The 25,964-nt window shown below is 35.8% G+C and overlaps 9 protein-coding genes across 12 annotated transcripts; 4 read left to right on the forward strand and 5 right to left on the reverse strand.

Annotated features, from left to right (window-relative positions):
* The first annotated feature begins 1,077 nt into the window (after window positions 1-1,077).
* LOC17884263 (WD repeat-containing protein RUP2) lies at window positions 1,078-2,492 on the forward strand. The gene has a single exon (XM_006287904.2). The coding sequence runs from the start codon at window positions 1,178-1,180 to the stop codon at window positions 2,291-2,293; it is 1,116 nt and encodes a 371-aa protein (XP_006287966.1). The 5' UTR covers window positions 1,078-1,177; the 3' UTR covers window positions 2,294-2,492.
* Window positions 2,493-3,596: 1,104 nt separating this feature from the next.
* On the reverse strand, window positions 3,597-5,029 carry LOC17883894 (40S ribosomal protein S11-3). The gene is made up of 6 exons (XM_006288760.2): window positions 4,925-5,029; window positions 4,795-4,835; window positions 4,579-4,679; window positions 4,128-4,272; window positions 3,928-4,017; window positions 3,597-3,844 (listed from the first exon to the last, which is right to left on the reverse strand). Exons 1-6 carry the CDS (start codon window positions 4,934-4,936, stop codon window positions 3,754-3,756), a joined length of 480 nt encoding a protein of 159 aa, XP_006288822.1. The 5' UTR covers window positions 4,937-5,029; the 3' UTR covers window positions 3,597-3,753.
* A 374-nt stretch (window positions 5,030-5,403) lies between these two features.
* Window positions 5,404-7,119, reverse strand: LOC17884327 (remorin). The gene is made up of 5 exons (XM_006288523.2): window positions 6,746-7,119; window positions 6,386-6,427; window positions 6,111-6,198; window positions 5,953-6,034; window positions 5,404-5,817 (listed from the first exon to the last, which is right to left on the reverse strand). Exons 1-5 carry the CDS (start codon window positions 7,029-7,031, stop codon window positions 5,623-5,625), a joined length of 693 nt encoding a protein of 230 aa, XP_006288585.1. The 5' UTR covers window positions 7,032-7,119; the 3' UTR covers window positions 5,404-5,622.
* A 1,187-nt stretch (window positions 7,120-8,306) lies between these two features.
* On the reverse strand, window positions 8,307-9,482 carry LOC111830095 (heavy metal-associated isoprenylated plant protein 39). The gene is made up of 3 exons (XM_023781198.1): window positions 9,328-9,482; window positions 9,161-9,239; window positions 8,307-8,661 (listed from the first exon to the last, which is right to left on the reverse strand). Exons 1-3 carry the CDS (start codon window positions 9,334-9,336, stop codon window positions 8,438-8,440), a joined length of 312 nt encoding a protein of 103 aa, XP_023636966.1. The 5' UTR covers window positions 9,337-9,482; the 3' UTR covers window positions 8,307-8,437.
* A 213-nt stretch (window positions 9,483-9,695) lies between these two features.
* On the reverse strand, window positions 9,696-12,399 carry LOC17883250 (DUF724 domain-containing protein 8). Its single transcript, XM_006287221.2, has 5 exons — window positions 11,815-12,399; window positions 11,147-11,680; window positions 10,846-10,906; window positions 10,605-10,756; window positions 9,696-10,454 (listed from the first exon to the last, which is right to left on the reverse strand). The coding sequence occupies exons 1-5, from the start codon at window positions 12,301-12,303 to the stop codon at window positions 9,831-9,833; spliced, it is 1,860 nt and encodes a 619-aa protein (XP_006287283.1). The 5' UTR covers window positions 12,304-12,399; the 3' UTR covers window positions 9,696-9,830.
* A 246-nt stretch (window positions 12,400-12,645) lies between these two features.
* On the reverse strand, window positions 12,646-15,204 carry LOC17882321 (DUF724 domain-containing protein 10). The gene is made up of 5 exons (XM_006287285.2): window positions 14,706-15,204; window positions 14,107-14,562; window positions 13,813-13,873; window positions 13,582-13,733; window positions 12,646-13,458 (listed from the first exon to the last, which is right to left on the reverse strand). The coding sequence occupies exons 1-5, from the start codon at window positions 15,174-15,176 to the stop codon at window positions 12,835-12,837; spliced, it is 1,764 nt and encodes a 587-aa protein (XP_006287347.1). The 5' UTR covers window positions 15,177-15,204; the 3' UTR covers window positions 12,646-12,834.
* A 1,375-nt stretch (window positions 15,205-16,579) lies between these two features.
* LOC17884554 (probable amino acid permease 7) lies at window positions 16,580-19,040 on the forward strand. 2 transcript variants are annotated; one of them, XM_006286637.2, is made up of 7 exons: window positions 16,583-16,780; window positions 16,870-17,106; window positions 17,282-17,375; window positions 17,506-17,726; window positions 17,918-18,051; window positions 18,229-18,456; window positions 18,607-19,040. In XM_006286637.2, the coding sequence occupies exons 1-7, from the start codon at window positions 16,699-16,701 to the stop codon at window positions 19,012-19,014; spliced, it is 1,404 nt and encodes a 467-aa protein (XP_006286699.1). In that variant the 5' UTR covers window positions 16,583-16,698; the 3' UTR covers window positions 19,015-19,040. The 2 variants fall into 2 exon arrangements, with proteins under 2 accessions (XP_023636948.1, XP_006286699.1); XM_023781180.1 differs by lacking the exon at window positions 18,607-19,040 and having other exon boundaries at window positions 16,580-16,780; window positions 18,224-18,365.
* A 901-nt stretch (window positions 19,041-19,941) lies between these two features.
* On the forward strand, window positions 19,942-22,523 carry LOC17882763 (probable amino acid permease 7). Of its 2 annotated transcripts, none has more exons than XM_023781753.1 (7): window positions 19,942-20,152; window positions 20,255-20,491; window positions 20,678-20,771; window positions 20,858-21,078; window positions 21,207-21,336; window positions 21,482-21,713; window positions 22,019-22,523. In XM_023781753.1, exons 1-7 carry the CDS (start codon window positions 20,068-20,070, stop codon window positions 22,424-22,426), a joined length of 1,407 nt encoding a protein of 468 aa, XP_023637521.1. In that variant the 5' UTR covers window positions 19,942-20,067; the 3' UTR covers window positions 22,427-22,523. The 2 variants fall into 2 exon arrangements, with proteins under 2 accessions (XP_023637521.1, XP_023637520.1); XM_023781752.1 differs by having other exon boundaries at window positions 19,943-20,152; window positions 21,207-21,265; window positions 21,486-21,713.
* Window positions 22,524-23,385: 862 nt separating this feature from the next.
* On the forward strand, window positions 23,386-25,844 carry LOC17884448 (probable amino acid permease 7). 2 transcript variants are annotated; one of them, XM_006286703.2, is made up of 7 exons: window positions 23,386-23,505; window positions 23,599-23,835; window positions 24,032-24,125; window positions 24,219-24,442; window positions 24,594-24,727; window positions 24,844-25,071; window positions 25,321-25,844. In XM_006286703.2, exons 1-7 carry the CDS (start codon window positions 23,424-23,426, stop codon window positions 25,723-25,725), a joined length of 1,404 nt encoding a protein of 467 aa, XP_006286765.1. In that variant the 5' UTR covers window positions 23,386-23,423; the 3' UTR covers window positions 25,726-25,844. The 2 variants fall into 2 exon arrangements, with proteins under 2 accessions (XP_006286765.1, XP_023637519.1); XM_023781751.1 differs by lacking the exon at window positions 25,321-25,844 and having other exon boundaries at window positions 24,839-24,935.
* The last annotated feature ends 120 nt before the right edge of the window (window positions 25,845-25,964 follow it).

Here is a 25,964-nt window from a genome sequence, read left to right on the forward strand (position 1 = left end):
AGTTGTATGTACCCACGTAAACAAAAAGAGTGTAGAAGACCACTTGTTGGTGAGTACTGAATTAATAATTTAGGTGGCTACTCGTTTTTTGGAGAAGTATTAATAAATAGCATTGGAATAGAGAAATCGAATCCAATTCCATTTCCTCGAAGAAGCGTGGGTCCAAAAATTGCAATTCCAGAGCTCAAGTAGTCAAGTGTGTGTGTGTTTTAAAGACGTGAGGCTGAGAAGTAACGAAGAGACAAAAGAAAAAAGAGAGAGGACAATGACCAAAGGTGGTAACATAACACACGTATGACTCCTCCTCACTTTGCTGTCCACAAAATTCTCTTACATTTTTCATTTTCTCTTTGGCTTACAATTCATCGCTATATGATTCGTGTATACGATATGTAAGTTTTAAGCGAATATGTCTACTTCTAAATTTAAAACTTGATTTTGACAAAAACAAATTTGTGTATAATTAAATGCTGTAAAATAGCTAGAGAAGATTGTATAAATGCATTAAATGGTTAGGGGGGAAAATATGCTAACGTCTTTATCAATCACATCGTCAAAAGTTGTATATAGTTTCAAACAACAACCAAATTGAAAATTTACATCAAACAATACAACACCTAACGCCATTGTAGAACCAACTTATAAGATTATCAAAGCTCGAACATCAGTAAGAATCTCTATAAATAATATCTTAGTTTCTTCACCAATCATCACCGCTACATATTATATATATCTTAGTTTATGATGTAGCATAACAATCAATACTAATTAGTTCCACATTTATAGGTTCAGTCGAAAACTCGAAATGTTAACTCGGATTAACGTTATAAATTAACGTCGTTTCGCCTACTAGATGGAATGCATGAATTAAATACAAGTTTCCATGTTTGGCTATATAAGTAGCCACGACGACTCACTTCACATTTTCTTACCTGAAATAGGATTTAATATGGGACCTTCTCTGTCCTCCTTTGTATACGAATGGATAAAATTATTACGTGGATTCGTAAATAAACCCATTTTTATTTACCATATTTATTTATAGTGATACTTTTTTAGAAACTATATTTATAATAAAAAATGTATTAATAAAAAATTCTTTGAATGGGATTGGTTCTCGATTGGTCCGAATCCCAAAGAAGAAGCTTTACAAGAACAGTGATTACTCTGTTTTCATATGAACACTCTTCATCCTCCGCATCAAGAACAAGAAGAAGAACAAGAACAAGAAGAAGCTAGATACGAATGGGATCTTTCTCTCTCCACCGTCGTCTCTTCCTCTTCCTCCTCCGCCTCCGACGTTATCGGTGCTATTGAGTTCGACCCCACTGATAACATCGTCGCTACCGCCGGTATTTCTAGAAAGATTCGTTTTTACGGCCTCCCTTCTCTCTTACGCACCAGCGCCGCCGTCTCTGGAGGAGGAGGAGGCGTTTCTTTCGTCGATCAAGCGACAGCTTGCGAGTATTACATCTGTACGCCGGCGAAGCTCAGTAGTCTACGGTGGAGACCCGGGTCGGGCGGTCGTGTCATCGGGTCGGGAGATTACGACGGCGTAGTGACCGAGTACGATCTCGAGAAGAGAACGCCGGTTTTCGAAAGGGACGAGCACGGAGGCCGCCGCGTATGGAGCGTGGATTACACTCGCAACGGCGGCGGTTCTGTGGTGGGCGCGTCGGGATCAGACGACGGGACTATGCAGGTATGGGATCCGAGGTGTCCGCCGGAGGAATCTGTCGGCGTAGTACGACCGGCGGGGATATGCCGGAGCGCCGTTTGTTGCGTGGAGTTCGATCCATCCGGCGGACCGGCGGTGGCCGTGGGATGCGCTGATCGGAAAGGGTACGTTTACGATATGAGGAAACTCGTTGACCCGGCGTTGACTTTGGAAGGACACACGAAAACGGTGTCGTATGTGAGGTTCCTAGACGGCGGTACGGTGGTGACGGCAGGCACGGACGGGTGTCTGAAGCTGTGGAGCGTGGAGGACGGGAGAGTGATTCGCACGTACGAAGGGCACGTGAACAATAGAAACTTCGTGGGGTTATCGGTGTGGAGAAACGGCGCGCTGTTCGGATGCGGATCGGAGAACAACAAGGTGTTCGTGTATGATAAGAGGTGGGGGAAGCCGGTATGGATAGACGGGTTCGAACCGGTAGGGATGAATTCGGGTTCGGATAAGCGGTTCGTGAGTAGCGTCTGTTGGAGGCAATCAGGTGTGGACCAGTGCACCCTAGTGGCTGGGGGATCTGATGGAGTACTACAGGTTTACGTGGGCAAAACAAAGCCATAGTCTTCTTTTAATATTATTATTCCTCTTCTTGATTTTTATCATTACTATATGTTTTTATGAATTATGATGATGATGATGATAATGTTGATGCTTCTTGATTTCTTTCTTTTTTTTTTTCTTCAAATTTGATTTACTACCTGAGGTTGATTTTTGTATCAGTTGTGAGAGAATTTTATATATCGTTCCTTTCTTTTTTTTCTTGTAAAGGATTTATTTTTCATTCAATATTTTGAGAAATAATAATGTTCATTATTAGCTAGCTACTAGTTTTGTTGGCAGGCATATGATAAATTTTATATCGCATCACGAGATTAGTTATTTTTGCTTTTTTGGGAGCTTCACAATAGAAAGAAAGAAAGAAAAAAAATGAAATTATGACTGATGGAATGAGAAAAGCCTAATCAAAACTAGCAATATGGTAAGCTGTAAAGTCGGATGTCGATGGGAAAGGCCATGTTCCTGTGGTTTAATCCTAAAATAAAATCGTCTTAAAGCCATTTAATTACTAGTAGCTTATTTACAACACAAAATGTGAACATATAATTTATGCATTTGTTGATTCCAACATTCATAATTGAGAGCACGAGAGAATATAGTAATCTACAGTTGCAATCACAATCAACTAAAATATCTATGGACTATGGAACACAACACCAACAACAACAAAACTACTTGCTAATTGTTATGCGAACGTGTAACGCCTTTCTACGTATCATTGTATATACAAGTTCACTATTTTGTATTTAACTGCAGAAACCAAAACCAACAATAATATTAGCTTTGCCAAGGAAAAGTAAACAACGATATTACAGATTCCGATTGTGACAACGGAACAAACAACTTAGAATTGGCAGTGAATGTAATTCTACACAGACCATACTAATTACATTTTCTAATTCTTAATGTTAATGTTAATGGTATTCTAACAGAAATATAATTATTAGCATTTAAATATGTATGTATATGCTGGGTTCTTATGTACATGGAGATCGCATTCACCAATTTCAATGTCTTGATGTCTTCATCCTTTTATCACTGGCTCGTTAGGTTCCTTTAAAATAAAGTTAACCCATATTCAAATACACCATTTCGGTGGCTTGGTTAAACTGATAGCTCAAAACCCTTTTCTTAATGGACCAAAAGACCTCTGTCTTCTTTCTTAGTCATCCTCTAAATTCCTGCTCAGTATCGAATAACACCATTTTGCTGTTGTTCTCAAATAACAACACCTGCCTGCCTAAGTATGAAGACTAAACTTCCGAAGTTCCACTTTTCTACAGACCTTGATTGCGATATGGTGAAATAGTTTTTGCCCAACAAAATTTAGTAGATTTTGGTCAACGAAAGTGCGTAGATTTTGTATTTTCGTCTATGATAATCAAAGTCTCCAAACAAAAAGGGATCATCAAACAAAACATTAAAACATTCCCAAAACCAAAATCTCCAGACTTTGAAATCTCTTAGACTCCAGTGAATGCCTTCTTTCCAAAAGCGGATGCACCAGCTGGGATCACCTTCAGCACATTGAACCTAACAGTCTTAGACAACGGCCTGCAAAATAAACCTCAAACAATCAGATATTGTTTTCCCAGCGTTGCCTACATCTATAAACAGAGACAACCCAAATTTTCTACCTGCATTGGCCAATGATGACATGGTCACCTTCCTTGACACGGAAGCACGGTGAGACATGGGCAGGGATATTGGAGTGTCTCTTCTCATATCTGATTAAAATAAACAAGATAATAATGTAAGTTAAACTTAAAAACCTTAAACCATTTATGCTATACCGAGAACAGAGATCACAATGTGGATTTAGATGAACAAAACTTACCGCTGATACTTCTTCACAAAGTGGAGATAATTCCTACGAACAATGATGGTTCTCTGCATCTTGGCACTGTGGCAAGTACCAGCTAAGATACGACCTCTGATAGAAACAGTTCCAGTGAATGGACATTTCTGGTCAATGTAAGCTCCTATTCCACAGAAAAAAAAACAGAACATGACTTAATATTTCGATCTTAAACTTCAGTATACCATTTCAAATCTCATAACAGCAAGCAATCTGACACAATTCTCTACTCCACCACCAACCAAAAAAATCTATGCCTAAGCTAGATATATGATTATCACAGTTTAATAGTGAAGTGAAAAATGCAGATTTCTAGATAGGAAACCTTAGATTACACACTGTTAGTCACCTAATTACTTAATAGTTACACTAAACCATCCATTTCAGATCAATCAGAAGAAACAGAACAAAGAAAGAAAAAAGGACAAACCTTCAATGGCTTCACGAGGAGTCTTGAAGCCCAAACCAATGTTCTTCCAGAATCGGTTTCCACCCTTTCCAGGTCTCTTTCCTTTCCCAGATTTCTTCGAGCTGAAACACAAAAACACCATTAAAACCTCTCAATCATATGAACCACCAATTCAGAATCAAATGGATACATAATAAGTAAAAAGATGAGATTTTTATTGGTTGTCAAGAATTATACCTTAGGAAAACCTTGGGTTGCTTAAGAAAAGCTTTCTCAGTCTGCAAGTGAAGAAATAAGAAGAAGATTAGAATCGTAATAGAGTAAGAGAGTGTTGAAATGAATATAAAGAGACGGATAAAAAACGAACTTGCTCAGCCATGGCTACTGATAGCTGCTCTCCGCGGAGCTCTGAGAGGGGCAAAAGGCTGTAGAAAATGCGAGAGAGGCAAAAGGAAGAAAGACTGAAATCTCAAGTAATGAAGCTCCTCCGGATGAAACCCTAGTTTCCGAGTTCTCTCTCTTTAGTTGGGTTTGGGCCTTAGTATTTCTTATGGGCCGTGATTTACATTTATTGATATTGTTTAGGGCTCCAATATTGGTTTTTTACACTTACACGAACCAGTGACATTGTTAAATATGTTGTCATAAACCGCTCGATTCGTGGCTTAAATATTTTATTTTGTTTGTTGTGATGTTTGGTATTATCTTATGTTTACATTAATATGATTTGAGTCTTATCTGTTTTTGCTGCAACACATATGAAGCTATGGGACCTTGTTCTTTGTTTTACATATCGTACCACTTATTACCGCATTTAGAATAGGGGCCGGGGAAGGAGATCAAAGGTTACGCAATAAAGAAAGAAAATTATATCATTTCACGTACCAATTCATAAAGCTAGGAATAAGCCTTTCAAGTTTCAAATGAAAAAAGCTGAACAAACAAATACAAATTAAATTAACAAACGCACCCCAATCAATATAAGTTGTTTTCATTTTTGACCTTATAACTTTCTATGTTGCCATATTAATCCCAACAAGTTTTGCTATGGATATGATTTAGAGATCATATGCACCCAAAAAGCTTTTTGGGAGCGGTTCCGGTGGCGCGGTACTTGGCCGCTAATTCCTCGGCTTTGAGGATCTCTTCTCCACGCTTAGCTTCGATCATCGCTCTTTTCTCTTCTGCCTCTTTGTGAATTTGAGCTATTTTGTTCTTCATAACCTCCACATACTCTGCCTTCTTTTTCTCTAATTGCTCCTGTTTTCCAAATTCCAATTTCGCAATTAAATAAAAGTCAGGGCTAATATCAAAGATGTGTCAAAATCTTGGACAGAGTATGCAAAATATTTTAAGCCTAATTTTTAAACACAAATAAGAATCCAGAGTGTAAACCTCCATTTTCTTGAGTTCAGCTTCCACAGCTGCTTTCTTGTTGTTCTCCCATGACCCAATTGAAGAAAGCTTCTTCTCAGCTCTGTTTCAAACATTTGCTTCAAAACCTTAACCATAATATTTATCATGGATTAAGTGATTAGGATGAAAAACGTTACTTGTTCTCCACTTTGCATTTCTCAGCCTCTTCCCAAGCTTTGATAAGTGACATCCTCTTCTCTGTCTCAACTCTAGCCAGAACAGCATCTTCACTCCCAATATTATTTTTGAGCAAATTACAATCACTACTAATCAGAGTTTATATATTGTATGTACGGAAATAATTAAAGACATTGATAAACACAAACAGAACCCAAACGAAACGACCTAATTATTTACTTCTGAATTTGACAACTAATTATTTAATTAACCATGTATTTAGCTCGTTAATTACCTCGATTAACTGATCCTTCTTTCTTTTCTTCCTCTACTTCCTCTGCCACACACGAACAAAAAAATATAAGTACTACTCCTAAAAAAAGAACCTTAAAATTGATATTAATACAGAACTTTCACTTTAAATATTATTAAAGGAAAAATTATGTTCTTAATCTTGAAATAAAGAAAAAATATATTTAAACGTTATCAGTAAAAAAAAAAAAACTTTAAGAAAATCAGGTAATTTTGACTCTTATCAGTTAATTTATAGAAAAAAACAAAGAAAAAATATTTGCCTAAGATTTTCATGATCGTTCAGCAAACTTGACTTATAATCTTTCTATATATATTATGAAAAAAGATATGAGTAAATTACTAGCGACGACGGGAACAAGAGCCTTGGAGTCCTCTAGCTTCTCCTCCACGGGCGCAGGAGATGGAAGAACCGGTGGTGGAGCCACAGGCTTCTCTTGTGGCTGTGGAACAACAACATCCTCGGCCGCAACAACAGGCTTCTCCTGTGGAGCAACAACAACAGGTTTCTCCTGAGGATCAGAGACATCCGTGGCAGCAACTGCAGGTTTCTTCTCCACCGGAGCTTGGGGTGATGGAGCTGGTTCCGTAACGGTCTCTGTCACCTTCTTCGATTCCTCTTCAGCCATGACGACGTTTTAAGTTTCAACAACTAAATATTTACAAGAGAATCAGAATGATTCACAACTCTTTTTTTTGGTTATATAAGAGAGAGAGATAGAAAAAAATATATATATATATATATATATATTTAGAAAAATGAATTGTCGTATTTTCAAGAAACTGAGCTGGGGAAAGAAATGTTTGGTAAGTAAAATGATATATATGTTCTGTTCCTCGTTGTCATAAAATGACTCGCCTCCTTCTTCCCCTATTTATATATTTTAGTTTTCTTCCTTTAATTAGGATCATTGATGCACGATCATTAATCATTTTATAAAATCCATCCAATATGTTATTTATATTTTCAATTTCCACCCCTATTTTCTTTTGAATTACTTCAATGACGTTACTATATGGGGTTCATTTCATATATGCTAATAAGTTTTGGTACTCAGATTGAAATGTTTTCGAAGTATAAGGATTCAACGGCAAATTCACAAGTCTCAGAAATCATATAGGAGTGTGACCTTTTTCGAATTTTGTTGTTTAAAAGTGGACATCAGTAAGACGGAACCGGTTCGCTACTCAGCTCAAAATGTTATCAAACCGGGTTGTATTATAGAAATTTCAAAATTATCATCTAATAAACCGGATAAATATGGGAATTATCTTAAACCGTTTTTAACTTCTTTTTGATTGTTTCACCAACTCCCCCTCCCCATGACGTCATATAAGGTTAATAAAAAATAAGTTAAGAGAAATACAACTGAGAAAAATAAAAGATAGGATACTTTACGTTACGCTACTTTAATTTATATAGATAGCCCTAACCTAAAAGAAACTCTTTATAAACTTGTAACATTTCTTTCTTTGCGCGATTCTTGTTTTCTTATCGAAACCGTAAAGTTTTATATCGTTGGATGTAAATTTGGTAAAAGTTAATTAAGTGAATGAATCCAATTAATCATTATATATATTATAGAATATGCTAAATCAAGAATAATTAGTATTCACAATTTTTATAACAGAAAGGTAGCTAATACTTGCTATTTATAGTAAAAGAAAGGTGCAGTAAACAAAAGGTAAATCACAAGTAAATCGCCATTATCGTTAATATTGGTTTAAGAGTCATTTGATGTTAATAATTGTTTATACGATTTACTAATTAATAATAGTTGATATTTAATTCCATGAGTAATTAAGATTCTGATAGCTTTGAGTATTTTGATTATCACAATTGTAGTACACTTGTAAAAATAGTAAACTTGTTGTACTCGTTAGTTTGGTTGTTCCCTTATAAAAAAATAAAAATAAAATGTCCAATGTACTTTAATTTTATTACAAAGTATTGAACAATTACTTTTACACCATAAGATTATTCAAGATGACAAAAAAATTTAGGGGTTTTCAATATATGGAACAATTACTCATTTTATTTCTTAGGTTCTTCAGCCTTCTTCTCTTCCTTCTTCTCCTCTTTCTTTTCCTCTTTCTTCTCTTCCTTCTTCTCTTCTTTCTTCTCCTCTTTGGCCGGTCCAACCGATATCAAATCGACTTTACCTACCTTCTTCAACTTCTTCACCACCGCAACCGCATCCATCAGACCGATCACCGTCAGTTTTTGCTCCTTCATATCCGCTGCTATCGAATCAACTCCTGCTTAAACACATTCCTCTTTAGCATATACTACAAACTTGTATCATCTTTGATCATTTACACTCGTCTATAGTTTACCAATAAGGCCGACCACAATCACACATGCCCACATCCATTACTAGTGAAGAAGGCCTTCAATCACTAGCCTATCAAAATATGGGCCTCCAAATAAGTGCACCCATTACACTCACTCACACTATTTGTTCTTCACTGCTAAAAGCCTAAAAGCATCTCGTTGACAAAATGTGTCACAAAAGGTCAAATAACCCAAGCTCCCCAAAATTGACGCAATTATATACAATCGAGCCAGATTCAGTAACACGATTGTTTCGTATCGTTTTAGCTAGCAGCAACAAAGCTGTTTAATCTTTCTTGTAACTTTTGAGAAATCCTAAGAATCTATAATAGTTTAGAACTACTAAGGCAATGATACCCAGAAACAAGAATTGAATGTTTTCAATCGAAAAGTAATAAAAGAAGAATTAGTAAGGAGAATCACCAAAGATATCAGCTGCAGCTTCTATGGCTTTCTGTTTGGTCTTATCATCAGTCATGGTTAAAACCTTCAACACCACTTTCTATCAAACCAAAAGTAAAAAAAGATTTACAATTTAGGAGAAAGAGCTATGAATCAATTTTTCTAAAGACTGATATGAGAAACCAAACCTGAGCCATTTGGTCTGGGGATCTTGGAAGAAGTTCAAGAAGAGAAGAGATCGAGAAAGGAAAGAGTTTCTATGTTTTTTTGTTTTGTTCTTCTTTAAAATAAAAGAGAGAGAGAGAGAAATGGGGTATTTTGATTGAGAGAAATTGACAAAAGTTTGTGGTGGCTTTTGGTAAAAGGATTGAGTATGTGACGTATGTAGAAGTCTCAATGTTAATGGACAGCTCTGCAATATTCTTCTTATTACTTTGCCTACTTTCTCTTAAAGTTGTTTTGTCTTTTCTCGTAATCATTCCATTAGTGTCACTAACAGAGTCTTAACCGATTCAGACGTAATCTCTCTTAGTATATTTAAGTACACAGACACAAATTAATTAAACTAGTTAACACTAAACATCATCATTCATCATCAAAAGGGCCAACGAAGTCTTTTCCAATTACATATAATCTAAAGTTTTCATATACATACTAGAGATTAGCTTAGATTAGAGGTCATATTAACTATCTACCATGGAGCTGATGCAGTTGTCTGAATGTCAAGCTTCACATCATCAAGCTGTTGGACAATCTTTGCTGCACATGATTTACTCTCAGCTATCTCTTTCTCCGTGTTTTCATTCAGCCTCTGCAGCTCGCGAATCTTGCGCTCATTCTCAACCAGTACCCTCTCTTTCTCTACAGCTGCTTTCTCGGCACTTTTGAGTTCATCCGTTTTCTTTGACTGCCTATCTCTGAGAGACAGCAGCTTACTGATCCGTAACTGAGGTGCTTTTACATTGAACCCGTGTTTCTCTAACTTGGAGAAGGAATCACTGAGGCTTAATAGTGAGCTTATGGGATCTTCTTGTTGCAGAGCTTTGACTTCATCAAGTAAACCAGAAAAGGTAAGCATCATACCAACTGCAGACATTTCACGGTAATCTTCTCTAGACTCTGCCAATGGGCTGAAATGAGGACTTTGTGGGACAGTTTTAAAAACCTCCATCGACTCTAGTGTCTTCCAAATTGGTAACTTCTTCTCAAAAGGCAAAACCATTGTTGTATCCTTCGCTTTGTCTTCCTCAGCACAAGCAACAGAACAAAGCTCCTCTTCTCTTTTCCTCTTTCGATTAATATCTTCGCTACTTCCCTGCATGGAAGTTGATAATCCCAAATGTGAAATATCATTCAATAGATACATAACAGTAAAGAGGATTAAGATAATAAGTGCAGTGCCACCAGCTAACAAACTACATAGAAAAATGGGAATTATAATGTTAAAGTGAAGAATTAACTTTACATTTTCTTGTATTGACTCGTCTGCCGAGCCATTCTGATTCCTTGGAAGTGTCTTCTTGGGGAGTGCCTTTCTTTGAGTTTCAGCCTCTACTTGTGTCAACTGTGGTGTAGTGATGCCCGGAGGTGGAGTTAAAGGTGGATCAGATTCATTTGCTGGAATTTGGAAAACAGTGACATCACATACAGAAATTGAAATTGGGTTTGAAAAATCCGTTAGATTTCAGAGAGTGTTACCAACTTACCATTCATCACAGAATCACCCGTATCATCTCCTGATCCCTGTGTTAACGACGATTCCCTTGTCTGCAACATCTAAAACAGATCAAAAACCACAACAGGAAAATAGTAATACAAAGACTTCCAATGCAGCCTATCATTATACATCTAAGAAATGCAGTCAAAAGAGCAAGTTTTCTTACTGAAGTTTAAAAGCTGAAATGGCAGATTTCATATTTTCAAGATTCTTTGCAGACAATCCACACTGATTAGTCATTATTGACAATAATATATTTGTCTTGACTAAAAAGAAAACGTTAAAAATACCTTCCAAACACCATCTTCCCACACCTTTAAAGGTCTAAGATCCCAGTGATTGAATGCCAATTCCATTTTGGTAGCCTCTAAAAGCACTGTATACCGTTTCTGAGGGAGAGTTCGCATCACTCGTCCTTGACGCCATCCCATATCACAATGAAACACCTCTACGTGCTCCTCAGATTGATACTCATCAACCGAAATAGAAGGCGGAGTAGGCCTAAGATTACGGAAATCAACGATTTTGTTGGGTCTTGCCTTATTACTCAAGGACTTATCACAGACCCTGATATTGACAATATACTTATACTCATCATCATCATTTTCAGCGTCATGATTTTCATCATCATCAGCATCATCATCGTCATCATCATCATTATCATCATCGTTATTATCATTGGCATCAGCATCACCGTCATCACCCTTAAACTCTTTAATAACCATTGCAGGAAGCCAGACGACTTCAGTTTCATTAATCTTAGAGCTCACTTCCACCATTGTTCCAGGACTAAACATAGGCTGCTTAGCTAACCGCCTCAAGAACTGACAGTAAAGTTGAGTTATTCACACAACCAAAACATACAAAAACATTAGAAACAAAAATAAAACCGATAACATAGGCAAAGGAAAGCAACAAAATTGAGAAGAAATTTCAGACAAAAAAATCGAATTTTTACCTCATTATTAAGTTTTGGTTGTATGAGCCAACATTTGTCTCTCCTCTGATCGAGCCAATCAAGATGAAGCCTCAAATGCTTTCTATCAAACTGAATGACATCAGGCGGTGAAACAAAACACACCAAATAGTTGTCGACATCAATCTTCTTGACTACAAAACCAGTCACCCACGCATTTTTGTAATCAGCCTGGACGATGAAGCCTATACCAAAATCATCTCGGCAGCTTCTGGGAGGAACCGGTTGAATCACTGAAGATATTGTCCGAAATTGCGAAAGAGGAGTAGAAAAATCATCCTTGAGCAACCGAACGCAGAGTACACGGCCTCTAGATTTGGAATTCTTTGGCGCTTCTTTCACGACAGCGGCTTTATACCAAACTTGTTGTAAGATATTTCGACTTCCATGAAGACATTTGGTTTTGGGATAACAAATTTCGAATTTACAATTTTCCACCATAGAAGGACTGTCACCCCGAGCGTACCTCATTGCTTGATTACTTACTCTCAGTTAAAAAGAGAAGGAACAAAAGAAAAAAACCTAACTTCTTTATAGAAAATTATTTGGAACTTTTCTTGTTTTTTTTTTTTTGGTAGAAAAAACCCTAAAACTGAACCCGAAAACCCCAATAGATAAAGCCACTGAAGCAGCTTCTCTTTAATGTGGGAATCACTACCGATGGGAGAAGACAGCGTTTTTTAACAGTGGCAAAACAAAAAAAATGTACGGTAGCCCTTTTTTTTATTTTTTTATTTTAGTTTTGGGGGTTTATTTAGAAGAATAAACAAATTAGATAACTCTTTAAGAATTGAGATGAATAAAGAAGAAAAAAAATAAAAATTTCATCCACTCACAGAGATACATAAACCCCTAATAAGCATAATCATTCCATTTGTGTCACTGAACAACACAAAAAGTTGAGACTAAACATCCATTCATCATCCAAAAGGGCCAACGAAGTGTTTTTTGTCTGCATATAATCTAATTGCATTATAGAGAGATGATCATATAATGCTTTTTCTACCACGGAGCCGATGTAGTTGCCTGGAACTCAAGCTTCACAACATCAAGCTGTTGGACAATCTTTGCTTCACATGACTTACTCTGAGCTATCTCTTTCTCCATCTCCTCATTCAACCTTTGCAGCTCGAGAATCTTACGCTCGTTCTCAACCTTTGCACTCTCTTTCTCTGCGGTCGCTTTCTTGGCGCCTTTGAGTTCCTCCTTTTTCTTTGATTGCATACTTTTAATTGTCAACAGCTTATAGATCCGCAGCTGAGCTGCTTTTACATTGAACCCGTGTTTCTCTAACTCAGCCAAGGACTTACTGACGCTTATAAATGAGCTTATGGTCTCGCTGAGTGGCAGAAGTTTAACTTCCTCAAGTAAACCAGAAAAGGTAAGCATCATACCAACCGCTAACATTTCACGGGATTCTTCTCTAGTCTCTGCCAATAAGCTGAAATGAGGACTTTGTGGGACTGTTTTAAATACCTCCATTGATTCAAGTGTCTTCCAAATTGGTAACTTCTTCTCAAAGGGCAAAACCATTGTTGTATCCTTTGCTTTGTCTTCCTCAACACGAGCAACAGAGCAAATGTTATCTTCTCTTTTCCTCTTTCGATTAATATCTTTGCTATTTTCCTGCATGGAAGTTGTCAAATATCAACCAATAGATAAATAACAGTCAAGAGGATAAGATGATAAGCCACCAGCTAACAAACTACAGAGAAAGTGAGAATTATAAAAGTGAAGAATTAGCTTTACATTCTCTCGTGTTGAGTCGTTTCCCGAACCCCTCTGGATCCTTGGAAGTGGCTTCTTGGAGAATATCTTTCTTTGAGTTTCAGCCTCTATCTGTTTCAACGGTGTTGTAGTTATCCCCGGAGGTGGAGTTACAGGTGGATCGAATTCATTTCCTGTAGTTATAAGGTCAATTTTTTCATGATACGGAAATTGAATATGGGTATAATACGTTGGTTAGTGTTACCAACTTACCATTCATCACAGACTCACCCATCTCATCTCCTGGTCCCTGAGTTGAAGACAATTCCCTTTTCTGCAACATCTTACACAGATCAGAAGCCACAATAGGATGATAATAATAACACAAAGACTTTCAATGCAAACCATCAATACACATCTAAGAACGGCAGTCAAAGGAGCAAGTTTTTTGCTGAAGTTCTAAAACTGAAATGGCAGTTTTCATCTTCCCATTCTTGCAAACAGTTCACAGATTAGTCAATTTTAACAATAATCTAGTGTTGACTGAATCCAGTGAATATAAAATACCTTCCAAACGCCATCTTCCCACACCTTCAAAGGCCTAAGATCCGATTTTTTGAACATCATTTTCTTCTTTGTAGCCTCCATAAGCAATACACACCATTTCTGAGAGAGACTTCCCATCACTAGTACTTGATTTTCCATAAATCGTCCTTGACGCCAACCAATACCATCATTATACACCTCTATGAATTCCTCCAACTGATACTCTTCAACCCGAATGGAAGGCGGTATAGGCCTAAGACTACGCAAATCGACAGTTTTGGTGGGTCTTGACTCATAACTCTTGCCGATCAAAGGCATATCCTTGACAATATATTTATAGTCATCACCATCATCCTCTTTAAACTCTTTAATAACCATAGCAGGAACCCAAACCACCTCATCTCCATTTCTCTTAGAGCTCAATTCCACCATTGTTCCAGGACTAAACATAGGCTCCTCAGCCAACCGCTTCAAGAACTAACAGTAAAGTTAAAGTCTTTCAATAAGCTTCAACAACCAGAGTATCCATACATTAGAAAAAAACAAAACTTTCGATCATAATAGCATTAAAGACAAAAAAAAAATTGAGAAGCAAATCTTCACCTCAAAAACTCCATTACCTCTGAATTTCGTGTTGATTCAGTGAACCACCATGAGGATATCTGCTTATCGACCCACTCAAGATGAGGCCTCAAATGCTTTCTATCAAACAGAATGATATCAGAGAGTGAATCAAAGAACACAAAACACTTGCCATCACTAATCTCTTTGACCACAAAACCAGTCCACCACGCTTGTTTATAATCAGCGTCGACGATGGTGCCTATCTCGATATCGATGAGAGCTTGCACACTTTTTGGGGGAATGGGTCGAATCGAGGCTTTGTGTATGATTTCGCAAAGAGGAGTGGAAGAGTCATCCTTAAGCAACCGAACAAAGAGTTCCTTGGATACAGAACTGGGATTCGTTGGCGGTTTTGCCTCGATAATGGCTTTGAACCAAACGCCTTCAATGACATTGTTATTGTAAGAGACTTCGACTTCACAGCCTTCTCGCAGGGATAGCTTTTCACTTGAGAACAGTCTCCCCATGCTTGATTTTACTCACAGTAAAGAAGAAAAAATCGAAACTTCTTTTTTGTTGTAGAAACCCTTAAAACTGAAGAAGACGGCAAAGTAACTGTGAGGGTAAACTAAAGTTTTGAGTTATTTCGAAAAAGGGAAAAATGTCTAGTACACAAATTTTAAAAAATCAATAAATTTTGTGGGAGTTTATTTAAATACACCGGTTGACTACTCGTTTAATATATTAAATATTGTTGATCAAACCGAAATATATGTGCAGTTAAAAAGGATAATTGAACAATTTCTAAAACAAAATACACCGTCTGTTCCGTAATATAATTTTTTTAGCTAAAAGCACAAAAATTAATAAAATTGTTTAAAATAAATAAATATTATTTAATAATTAACTAAAAATAAAATTTAACCAATCATACAAAAGCCCGCAGAATTTAAAGAGTCAAAACATCAAAACAACATTAAAATCTATCAAAAAATTTGTAAAACATCTTATATATTGATACAAAACAAAATTCCTTAAACAGTTTATATTATGAAACGGAGGGAGTAATAATTAAACAATTAATGTTGTAGTTTAATAGAATATCGTTTTTAGTTTTGTCAACAATATTTGATGTGTAAAATGGTTAGTTAACAGAACTTAGCATATTATATGACATACCACAATGTTTATGAAATTTTAATGACATTTTTTCAATATTATATAATCTTTTGAGACAATATTTTGCAACTAAATAGCATCTCCATCAGCTAGTAATATAGATGGTTTGTCTTAAATTATATTAAAAAAATAAATAATATTAGAAATTAAACCAATAAGAAAATGACATCTAGAATACAAAGTGTCTTCTTTAAAACACTTTTGTCTTCTCTCTTCAAAAGGGTTTTAAAATTATATTTAAACTATAACTTAAGATATTTATGGTATAACCAATGAGATGGTGTAAATATTCTACTGTTTATACGGCAGACAATTCCAATCGACAATCATCTTTCATGAAAAAAACAGTACTTACAAATTCGTCTACCATTCTACCACCGACATGGTCTTAGAACATGAATAATGGTGGGTTCTTAACCTAAAATTTTGTTAATAAAAGCTTTAGAGCCCTTCTTAACAAAATCAAGAGCTCATCATTAAACATATTCACACGTTTTATATTTTTTTCTTTCGATAAATAATCAAAATAATGTTTTCATTTATTTTAGATACCGAATCATGTTAGGCTAAGCTCATTGTTGTTCTTTATGGCTTTTTGTATACTAAACAAAATAAAGATTTGTTAAACCATTCCAATCAAATGACTAAATTGGTAGATGTGATGTGACCATCCATTATATAAACCAATAATAGAATGGTAAATGACAAATTTTCTCTAATGTTTTCTTACCACCGTTCACACAATAATTCTCTTCTCGAGAAGATAAAGCATTTTCATGTCGTCTTCCCCGCATAAGTATACACGTAACATAAAAACTATACATCTTCGTCTTCGTCTTCGTTAACAAACAAAAATCGTGGGATAAAAACATGGACACTAAAGAAGATGAAGAGTCTCGTGTTATGAGTCCGACCGAACTTCAACTTCATGATTCAGTTTCTGTAAGAACTGGTAATTATATCCGTAAAGTTTATCATTTAGTTTGTAATTCAATGTATATTTTTAGTTGCTAATAGTGTTTTCTTGATTATAATATGAAGGAACGTTGTGGACGGCGGTGGCACATATAATAACAGGAGTGATAGGAGCAGGAGTGTTATCTTTGGCTTGGGCCATGGCCGAGCTTGGTTGGATTGCTGGTCCAGCCGCCATGATAGCCTTCGCCGGAGTCACACTTCTCTCTGCTTTTCTTCTTTCCGATTGCTACCGTTACCCTGATTCTGAAAACGGTCCCATCCGACTTAACTCTTACTCTCAAGCCGTTAAATTGTATTTAGGTTCGCTTCAAATCTCATATTCCGACCAAACATAGTAAACTAGTTTAATTGGTCTGATGGTGTTGGTCGAGTTGTACAGCCGTAGAGGATACCTTTCTAGAATGAGCTTATATTTTTAGTTACCAGAAATATATACATAATTGGTAAGTATTCAGTTTGTGATTTCAATTTGCAGGGAAGAAGAATCAGATCGTATGCGGGGTCTTTGTATACATTACCCTTGTTGGTTGTGGCGTTGCTTATACCATTGTGACAGCTACTTGCCTTAGGTAATAGTTATGTTAAGCCTACTATATATACACAGTTTTTCTCTCTTAGACATGTTGTGATTTTCAATATTGATATTTTTTTCTTTCTTTTGGGTGAAATTAATTTTGAGGTTCTTCCATTTCATTACAGAGCAATCATGAGATCGAATTGTTATCATAGAGAAGGACACACTGCAACATGTTCATTTGGAGACAAAAACAACTACTTCATGCTTTTGTTTGGTTTGCTTCAGATCTTTATGTCACAAATACCTAATTTCCACAACATGCTATGGCTCTCTCTTGTCGCTGCGATTATGTCTTTTGCTTACTCTTCCATAGGCCTCGGCCTCGCCTTTGGCAAAATCATCGGTAAAGATAACCATCTCTCGTTTACGGATCAATTTTTGCTTTCTTGCTTCTGACACTAACCAATTATTAAGCGTTAAAGTGTTCATATGTTACTATACATTGTCTATGTAACTATATATCGTCAATTTATTTTGAGATGGAAGATCATTTGAATGATTTAAATCTTTGTTTTGTTTCTGAAACTAATTAAGAAAAACGACAAATTGAGGGAAGCTTAAAGGGAAGTCCAGCAGACAACATTGGTTCAAAAGTATGGTTAGTGTTCCAAGCTCTTGGGAACATTGCCTTTTCATATCCTTTCTCAACCATACTTCTTGAGATTCAGGTAAATAATTTAAGTTCATACACATAATGATGCTAATTAAGTAAGTAAGACAAAAACATTAACTACTCCAAGAGATTCTAAAAATTTGTACATTAAATCACAAGAGCCTAAGAAGTTGATATATACTCTGCTGATCAAGAAACCTTTTCATGTGGACTGAATGAAAATTAAGAACAGGACACATTGGGATCCCCACCAGCGGAGAAGCAAACGATGAAGAAAGCCTCTCTGGCCGGGGTAATCATCACAACATTCTTCTACCTTTGCTGTGGATGTTTTGGCTACGCGGCCTTTGGAGATTCCACCCCGGGAAATCTCTTGACCGGTTTCGGATTCTATGAGCCATTCTGGCTTGTCGATTTCGCCAACGCTTGTATTGTTCTTCATTTAGTAGGTGGATATCAGGTATCGTACAAACAATCCCCTTATTAGTCCCATGCATCTAACCAACACATCTTTTATTGACATGCACAATTTTAATATTTTAGGAAATACTATTTTTTGGCTAATTATATATGCAATTTTTGTATTTTAACATATGGGATGTCATTGTAGGTCTACAGTCAACCAATATTTGCGGCTATGGAGAGATGGCTAACAGAGAAATACCCACAAAACAAGTTCGTCGCCAGATTCTACGGTTTCAAACTGCCAATGTTACGAGGAGGAATGGTGAGAGTGAATCCAATGAGGATGTGTTTGAGAACGATGTATGTGGTTATCATAACGGGAGTAGCAATGGTGTTTCCATACTTCAATGAAGTACTTGGAGTGTTGGGTGCACTTGGGTTTTGGCCTTTGGCAGTGTATTTCCCTGTGGAGATGTGTATATTGCAGAGGAAGATCCGAAGTTGGACGCGACCATGGCTTCTACTTAGAGTTTTCAGCTTTGTTTGCTTGCTCGTCTCTCTCTTGTCTCTTGTTGGATCTATTCATGGACTTGTCGGAGCAAAATTCCGATGACTAACCAATAGCTAATTATTTTGATATATTTGATCTATAATAATAGAGAATTTTTGAGAAATACCCCTTTTGGTGTACCCATTTTTAAAAATACCACTCTTTTCTATCTAATTTCAAAAATACCCCTTTTCAAATATGAAAAATTATAAACTTTTATATGCTTAATAAGGTACATCGAGGTCATCATTACTACTAGAAGACTAAATCCAAATATTTATAAGGTTTTAAAAGGTCCTAAACGGCATTTATAATGTTTTTATAAGGTTTTTAAAAGGTTTACACAGTTTTATAAGGTTTTTAAATGATTTTTAAAATGTATTAATACGGTATTTATAAAATATATATAAAAATTTACACACATATAAAGATAATTTGTGTCTATAAATATAAGTTTACACATATGTTTTTGATAAATTTCAAATTTTATAGTGGCTTTTTGATAAATATAGGAATAAGGGTATTTTTAAAAAGTGATATTGGAAAAGGGGTATTTTTGAAATTTCCCCATAATAATAATTAAATAGCCTATTCAATAAAAACGTGATGGTTTACGTTAACGTATTTTTTACTTTAACATATGCTGGTTGAGATGGGAATAGCAATCAAGACTATTAGAGTTAACTCTAGCAAACAGAATATTAGAAGAAAAATTCCTAAAAGAATAAGTTGATTATAAAGTTAATATCGATGGATACAATTAAAAGTAGTGAGATATATGAACACATATATTATTCTTTTTGCATTCTAAGCAAAAACTAATGGACCACCCAACTGTTTAGCTTCGACCATTTCCAATTTCCAATCAATGTCTACTTAGATGTGGCCATAGACTATAGAATATCTTATATACAATTTACATGAACACGAGTAATATAAATTTAGCTACACGTAAAGTTATAATAGTAGTAGTAGACAACCATCTGTCTTCCAATTTACTTAAACAAGGTTTCTTTCCCCAAGAAGATTAAATGTATTCATATCCTCCTTCTGCATACACCTACTAAATATATTCATCATCATCGTCATCCAAAATATATCAAGCAAACAAAAAAAATGATGGACACTAAAGAAGATAACGAGTCTCGAGTTATAACATCAACCGAAACTCAACTTCGTGATTCAGTTTCCGCAAGAACAGGTAAAATTATTCCCTTTAGTAATCATATAATCAGGTTATATATATAGTCGCTAATAATTAATTACGTTGTGTGTTTTCTTGAATAAAAAATAAAAAAAAAAGGAACGTTATGGACGGCTGTGACACATATAATAACAGGAGTGATAGGAGCAGGAGTGTTGTCTTTGGCTTGGGCCACGGCAGAGCTTGGCTGGATCGCTGGTCCGGCCGCGATTTTTGCCTTTGCGGGAGTCACACTTCTCTCTGCTTTTCTTCTTGCCGATTGCTACCGTTACCCCGATCCTGACAACGGTCCCCTTCGGCTTAATTCTTACGCTCAAGCCGTTAAAGTGTATTTAGGTCAACTTCAAACCTCATACTCTAATTTCATTATGCTCAACTTGCCATGTATATGACAAAAAGCTTTCAAAATCAAGAATTTGAATACATGCAATGTGACAAGAGACTAATTATTTTGCTCCCCTACCAAAGCTATTATGGGGTTCAAGCTTTATATTATGTTAAGATGGTTAGTTTAATTTGCAGGGAAGAAGAATGAACTCGTATGTGGGGTTGTTGTATACATTAACCTTATGGGGTTTTGCATTGCTTATACCATTGTTACGGCTACATGCATTAGGTAAATATATTTTAAACTGTTGTTTATTTCTTTTTTTGGAAAACTTTCTAACTGATATGTATGAGTTTCTTTCATTTTCCTTACAGAGCAATTATGAAATCGAATTGTTATCATAGAAAAGGACACAATGCAACATGTTCATATGGAGACAACAACAACAACTTCATGGTTTTGTTTGGTTTGGTTCAGATCTTTATGTCACAAATACCTAACTTCCACGACATGTTATGGCTCTCTATTGTTGCTGCGATTATGTCTCTTACTTACTCCTTCACTGGCATAGGCCTTGCCCTTGGCAAAATCATTGGTACCAGATAATTCATCGTATTTCGTTTTTTTAATGTTTGGCTGTTGATTGAGTCTTCGCTTAAGATCATTTGATTATGAGATAAAAGACGACCAGTACTTAATTTTTTCTTTTTTTTCGAAATGAAGAAAAACGAAAAATTGAGGGAAGTGTGAAGGGAAGTCCAGCTGAAAACAGAGGTGCAAAAGTATGCTTGGTGTTTCAAGCTCTTGGGAACATTGCCTTTTCATATCCTTTCTCAATCATACTTCTTGAGATTCAGATAAATAATTCACCTTTAGATACATCATTATGATACTAATTAGTAAGACAACTTAAAACATTATTAACGACTCAATTCTAAAAATTGTATGTTATAGTTTCTGATCAGAAAAAATTTATATGGGTTGAATGAAAATTAAGAACAGGACACATTGAGATCACCACCTGCGGAGAAGATAACGATGAAGAAAGCCTCAACGGTTGCTGTATTCATCCAAACATTCTTCTTCTTATGTTGTGGATGCTTAGGCTACGCGGCCTTTGGAGATTCCACCCCGGGAAATCTTCTGACCGGTTTTGGATTCTATGAGCCATTTTGGCTTGTAGATTTCGCCAATGCTTGCATTGTTCTTCACTTAGTTGGTGGATGCCAGGTAATCTAAAAACCCTTGTGCTAATCTAACCAAAAGGTTTGCCATTATCTCAAACGTCAATATGTTTTCCATGACATCTGAATTCACATTTTATTAAACAAACCACAATTTTTAGTATTTTAGACCAAATATTTTTGGCTGGTAATGTATATGTTTTGACATTTTGAGTTACAATGATCAAAACAAAAATGTTTACAATACCAAAACATTAGATTAGATTTGATACATGCTCAAATGCAAACATATAACTGAGAGTTAAAACCATACAATTTCACGTTTGTAACATAAATATAATGTCATTTTAGGTTTATAGTCAACCTATTTTTGCGGCTATGGAGAGATGGTTATCGGAGAAATACCCACAAAACAAATTCATCTCCCGATTCTATGTCTTAAAACTTCCAATGTTACGAGGAGAAACAGTGAGATTGAATCCAATGAGGCTATGCATGAGAACAGTGTATGTGGTGATCACAACGGGAGTGGCAGTAATGTTTCCCTACTTCAACGAAGTATTAGGAGTGTTGGGGGCAATTGGATTTTGGCCTTTGGCAGTGTATTTTCCTGTGGAGATGTGTATAATGCAGAAGAAGATACAAAGTTGGACGCGGCCATGGCTTCTTCTTAGAGGTTTTAGCTTTGTTTGCTTGTTTGTCTGTCTCTTGTCTCTTGTTGGATCCATTTATGGACTTGTTGGAGCAAAACTAGGATGATCAACTAAAACTGCATGTGTGATACATGAAGGGTCTTTGGTAAATAACTGAAGAAAACTTTTGTGTAATCCATTAGCATTAAATATAGAAAGTTAAAAAATTTAATACACCAACTCTATTGAAGTGTGTATTGCACAGAGACACGCTTGTAAGTTTTAAACTTTAAACTCTCTGATTTCATGTGTTCGTGTTTGGCTACGAACGAAGATAAGAAACAGAGCAAGTGGCTAAAAGTAAACGGCACAAGAGATTAATGAGTTCAAATGTCAATTTCACGTCGAGATAAGGACACGTTTACGATACAAACATCGATTGAAAGGTTTGCACATCACATACTAACCAACTTAGTTTTGATATATTTTTATGATTTTTTATCTTTAATCAAAACCTTTTCAATTAAAAGTGATGGTTAATTAACGTATTTTTACTTTTAACATATGGTGAGATCTGATGGGAATACCAATTACAGACCATTAGAATTATTTCTAACAAACAGAATATTAGAAAAAATCCATTCCTTAAGAAAGAAAAAAAAAGTTGATAATAAAGTTATTGTTGATGGATAGGATTAAAAGTATCGAGATAAACACATTGTATTCTTTTTGTATTCTAAACCAAGAAAAATGGACCACTATTCCAATCAATGGACTAATGGTATACGTTGATGTGAGACGTGTGACCATCGACTAAACTATCTTATATTATTCACATGCACACGAGTAATATAAATTACTACACGTAAATTACAATAGTAGTTATAGACGGTTTAAAAATAGAAATGGACAAATCCCATGAGCATATCCAATGAACATAGTCTTAAATTTTAGACTATTGTCCATTACGAACCGTCCAAATATTGTTCTGTGGACACGCCCAATTAGTCCATGGACGACCCCGACACATCTAAGAAGACCCCATTGTCTTTCCAATTTAGTCAAACAAGGTTCCCATAAATATCTTTATCTCTGTCATCCAAAATCAAGAAGAAGAAAAACTAATGGACATTAAAGAAGATAACGAGTCTCGAGTTATAACACCAAACGAAACTCGACTTCAGGATTCAGTTTCTGTAAGAACAGGTAAAACTAAAACCCTGTAGTAATGTTAATCAGATTATATATAGTCGTCGCTTATAATAATTACGTTGTGTTTTCTTGAATTTTCTTTAAAAGGAACGTTATGGACGGCTGTGACACATATAATAACAGGAGTGATAGGAGCAGGAGTGTTGTCTTTGGCTTGGGCCACGGCAGAGCTTGGCTGGATCGCTGGTCCGGCCGCGATTTTTGCCTTTGCGGGAGTCACACTTCTCTCTGCTTTTCTTCTTGCCGATTGCTACCGTTACCCCGATCCTGACAACGGTCCTCTCCGACTTAATTCTTACACTCAAGCCGTTAAGGTTTATTTAGGTTAGTTACTTCAAAACTCATATTCTGATTTCATTTAATGGAAAGAAAAAAAGATTTCAAAATCAAGAATTTGAATAAATGCAATGTGAAAAGACTAATTATTTTACTCTTTTCCACCCGACCAAGGAGATTATGGCTTGGAGCTTATACTATAGTTGTAATTGTAGTTTGTTAAGATGGTTAGTTTAATTTGCAGGGAAGAAGAATGAAATCGTATGTGGAGCTGTTGTATACATTAGCCTTATGGGTTTTTGCATTGCTTTTACCATTGTTACCGCTACATGCATTAGGTAATTAAACATATTTAAACTGTTTTTTTTGTTTTTTTCATTCTTTGGCATTTTTTAATTGATATGTATGAGTTTCTTTCATTTTCCTTACAGAGCAATTATCAAAACGAATTGTTATCATAGAGAAGGACACAATGCAACATGTTCTTATGGAGACAACAACAACAACATCTTCATGCTTTTGTTTGGTTTGCTTCAGATATTTTTGTCACAAATACCTAATTTCCACAATATGCTATGGCTCTCTACTATTGCTGCGACTATGTCTCTTGCTTACTCCTTCATTGGCATCGGCCTCTCCCTTGGCAAAATCATTGGTACATATATATGATTCATTTAGATTATTCTTTCTTTGTTTTGCTTTTCAATATAATTTGATATACTGAGTCTAACATTTCAATAATTATTAATTATTTGATTATGAGATTAAAAAAAAGACTATTGAATATTTATGTTTCTTCAATGAAGAAAAACGAACGATTGAGGGAAGTGTAAAGGGAACTCCAGCTGATAACAGAAGTACAAAAGTATGGTTAGTGTTCCAAGCTCTTGGGAACATTGCCTTTTCATATCCTTTCTCAATCATACTTCTTGAGATTCAGGTAAATAATTTATGTTCATACATAGATGATACTAATTAAGTAAGTAAGATTAATTACTCTAAGAGATCAAGCTAAGAAACCTTTTTTTATGTGGGTCGAATGAAAATTAAGGATAGGACACACTGAGATCACCACCGGCAGAGAAGCAAACGATGAAGAAAGCCTCGATCGTTGCGGTATTCATCCAAACATTCTTCTTCTTCTGTTGCGGATGCTTAGGCTACGCGGCCTTTGGAGATTCCACCCCGGGAAATCTTTTGACCGGTTTCGGATTCTATGAACCATTTTGGCTCATCGATTTCGCCAACGCTTGCATTATTCTTCACTTAGTTGGTGGATACCAGGTATCATGAAAGAACCCTCATGTCCAAACTAACCAAAACGTCTATGTTTTTCTTTACATGTGTACTCACATTTTAGAAAACAAACCACGATTTAATAAATATATAGATGTTTTTGACATTTGAGTTTACAATTACCGAAACAAAAATGTTAAAATACCAAAACGTTATATTTGATTTTGATATAACATGTTTCAATGCAAACAAACAACTAGGGAGATAGTAATAACATATAGATTAATGCCATTTCAGATCTTCAGTCAACCGATATTCGCGGCTATGGAGAGATGGCTAACCGAGAAATACCCACAAAACCAATTCATAGTCCGATTCTACGGCTTCAAACTTCCAATGTTAGGAGGAACAATGAGACTGAATCCAATGAGGCTATGTTTGAGAACAATGTATGTGGTGATCACAACAGGAGTGGCAGTTATGTTTCCCTTCTTCAACGAAGTATTAGGAGTGTTGGGGGCATTTGGATTTTGGCCTTTGGCAGTGTATTATCCTGTGGAGATGTGTATATTGCAAAAGAAGATACAAAGTTGGACGCGGCCATGGCTTCTTCTTAGAGGTTGTAGCTTTGTTTGCTTGATTGTCTGTCTCTTGTCTCTTGTTGGATCCATTTATGGACTCGTGGGAGAAAAATTAAGATGATTAGCCAATACCATGCCTGTGTGATTCATGGATGAGGGATCTTCCTACTCTAACTAGTAAATAAATGAGTGATTCATGTAATCCATTAGCATTTGATATAGAAAGTTGAATTTTTAATATACTAACTCTAAAGAAGTGTATTGCTTTAGAGACATGCTTGTTAGGTTTGAAGTCTCTGATTTTGCTATTGTTTGGCTAAGAATGAAACCAGATTTAGAAAAGAAACAGAGCAAGTGGGT

The sequence above is a fragment of the Capsella rubella genome, unplaced genomic scaffold (assembly GCF_000375325.1).
Source record: "Capsella rubella cultivar Monte Gargano unplaced genomic scaffold, Caprub1_0 scaffold_6, whole genome shotgun sequence".
In the NCBI taxonomy this organism is placed as follows: Eukaryota; Viridiplantae; Streptophyta; class Magnoliopsida; order Brassicales; family Brassicaceae; genus Capsella; species Capsella rubella.

Excerpts from the sequence above, each read along its gene's own strand:
- LOC17884554 (XM_006286637.2), top strand. The coding sequence starts at position 16,699 with ATGGACACTAAAGAAGATGAAGAGTCTCGTGTTATGAGTCCGACCGAA. Across the intron at positions 17,107-17,281 it reads AGCCGTTAAATTGTATTTAG|GGAAGAAGAATCAGATCGTA; the intron begins GTTCGCTTCAAA and ends TTCAATTTGCAG. Across the intron at positions 18,457-18,606 it reads ATTTAGTAGGTGGATATCAG|GTCTACAGTCAACCAATATT; the intron begins GTATCGTACAAA and ends ATGTCATTGTAG.
- LOC17884448 (XM_006286703.2), top strand. The coding sequence starts at position 23,424 with ATGGACATTAAAGAAGATAACGAGTCTCGAGTTATAACACCAAACGAA. Across the intron at positions 24,126-24,218 it reads GTTACCGCTACATGCATTAG|AGCAATTATCAAAACGAATT; the intron begins GTAATTAAACAT and ends TTTTCCTTACAG. Across the intron at positions 24,728-24,843 it reads TCATACTTCTTGAGATTCAG|GACACACTGAGATCACCACC; the intron begins GTAAATAATTTA and ends AATTAAGGATAG.
- LOC17883894 (XM_006288760.2), bottom strand. Across the intron at positions 4,018-4,127 it reads TTTGTGAAGAAGTATCAGCG|ATATGAGAAGAGACACTCCA; the intron begins GTAAGTTTTGTT and ends TATTTTAATCAG. Across the intron at positions 3,845-3,927 it reads GTCATCATTGGCCAATGCAG|GCCGTTGTCTAAGACTGTTA; the intron begins GTAGAAAATTTG and ends TTTATTTTGCAG.
- LOC17884327 (XM_006288523.2), bottom strand. The coding sequence starts at position 7,031 with ATGGCTGAAGAGGAATCGAAGAAGGTGACAGAGACCGTTACGGAACCA. Across the intron at positions 6,199-6,385 it reads AGAAGGATCAGTTAATCGAG|ATGCTGTTCTGGCTAGAGTT; the intron begins GTAATTAACGAG and ends TTGGGAGTGAAG. Across the intron at positions 5,818-5,952 it reads CTGAACTCAAGAAAATGGAG|GAGCAATTAGAGAAAAAGAA; the intron begins GTTTACACTCTG and ends TTTGGAAAACAG.
- LOC17882763 (XM_023781753.1), top strand. The coding sequence starts at position 20,068 with ATGATGGACACTAAAGAAGATAACGAGTCTCGAGTTATAACATCAACC. Across the intron at positions 20,492-20,677 it reads AGCCGTTAAAGTGTATTTAG|GGAAGAAGAATGAACTCGTA; the intron begins GTCAACTTCAAA and ends TTTAATTTGCAG. Across the intron at positions 20,772-20,857 it reads GTTACGGCTACATGCATTAG|AGCAATTATGAAATCGAATT; the intron begins GTAAATATATTT and ends TTTTCCTTACAG.
- LOC17883250 (XM_006287221.2), bottom strand. The coding sequence starts at position 12,303 with ATGAGGTACGCTCGGGGTGACAGTCCTTCTATGGTGGAAAATTGTAAA. Across the intron at positions 11,681-11,814 it reads AACCAAAACTTAATAATGAG|TTCTTGAGGCGGTTAGCTAA; the intron begins GTAAAAATTCGA and ends CTTTACTGTCAG. Across the intron at positions 10,757-10,845 it reads GGGTGATTCTGTGATGAATG|CAAATGAATCTGATCCACCT; the intron begins GTAAGTTGGTAA and ends TCCAAATTCCAG.
- LOC111830095 (XM_023781198.1), bottom strand. Across the intron at positions 8,662-9,160 it reads AGCTGCAGCTGATATCTTTG|GAGTTGATTCGATAGCAGCG; the intron begins GTGATTCTCCTT and ends GTGTTTAAGCAG.
- LOC17884263 (XM_006287904.2), top strand. The coding sequence starts at position 1,178 with ATGAACACTCTTCATCCTCCGCATCAAGAACAAGAAGAAGAACAAGAA.
- LOC17882321 (XM_006287285.2), bottom strand. The coding sequence starts at position 15,176 with ATGGGGAGACTGTTCTCAAGTGAAAAGCTATCCCTGCGAGAAGGCTGT. Across the intron at positions 14,563-14,705 it reads AATCAACACGAAATTCAGAG|TTCTTGAAGCGGTTGGCTGA; the intron begins GTAATGGAGTTT and ends CTTTACTGTTAG. Across the intron at positions 13,734-13,812 it reads GGGTGAGTCTGTGATGAATG|GAAATGAATTCGATCCACCT; the intron begins GTAAGTTGGTAA and ends TTATAACTACAG.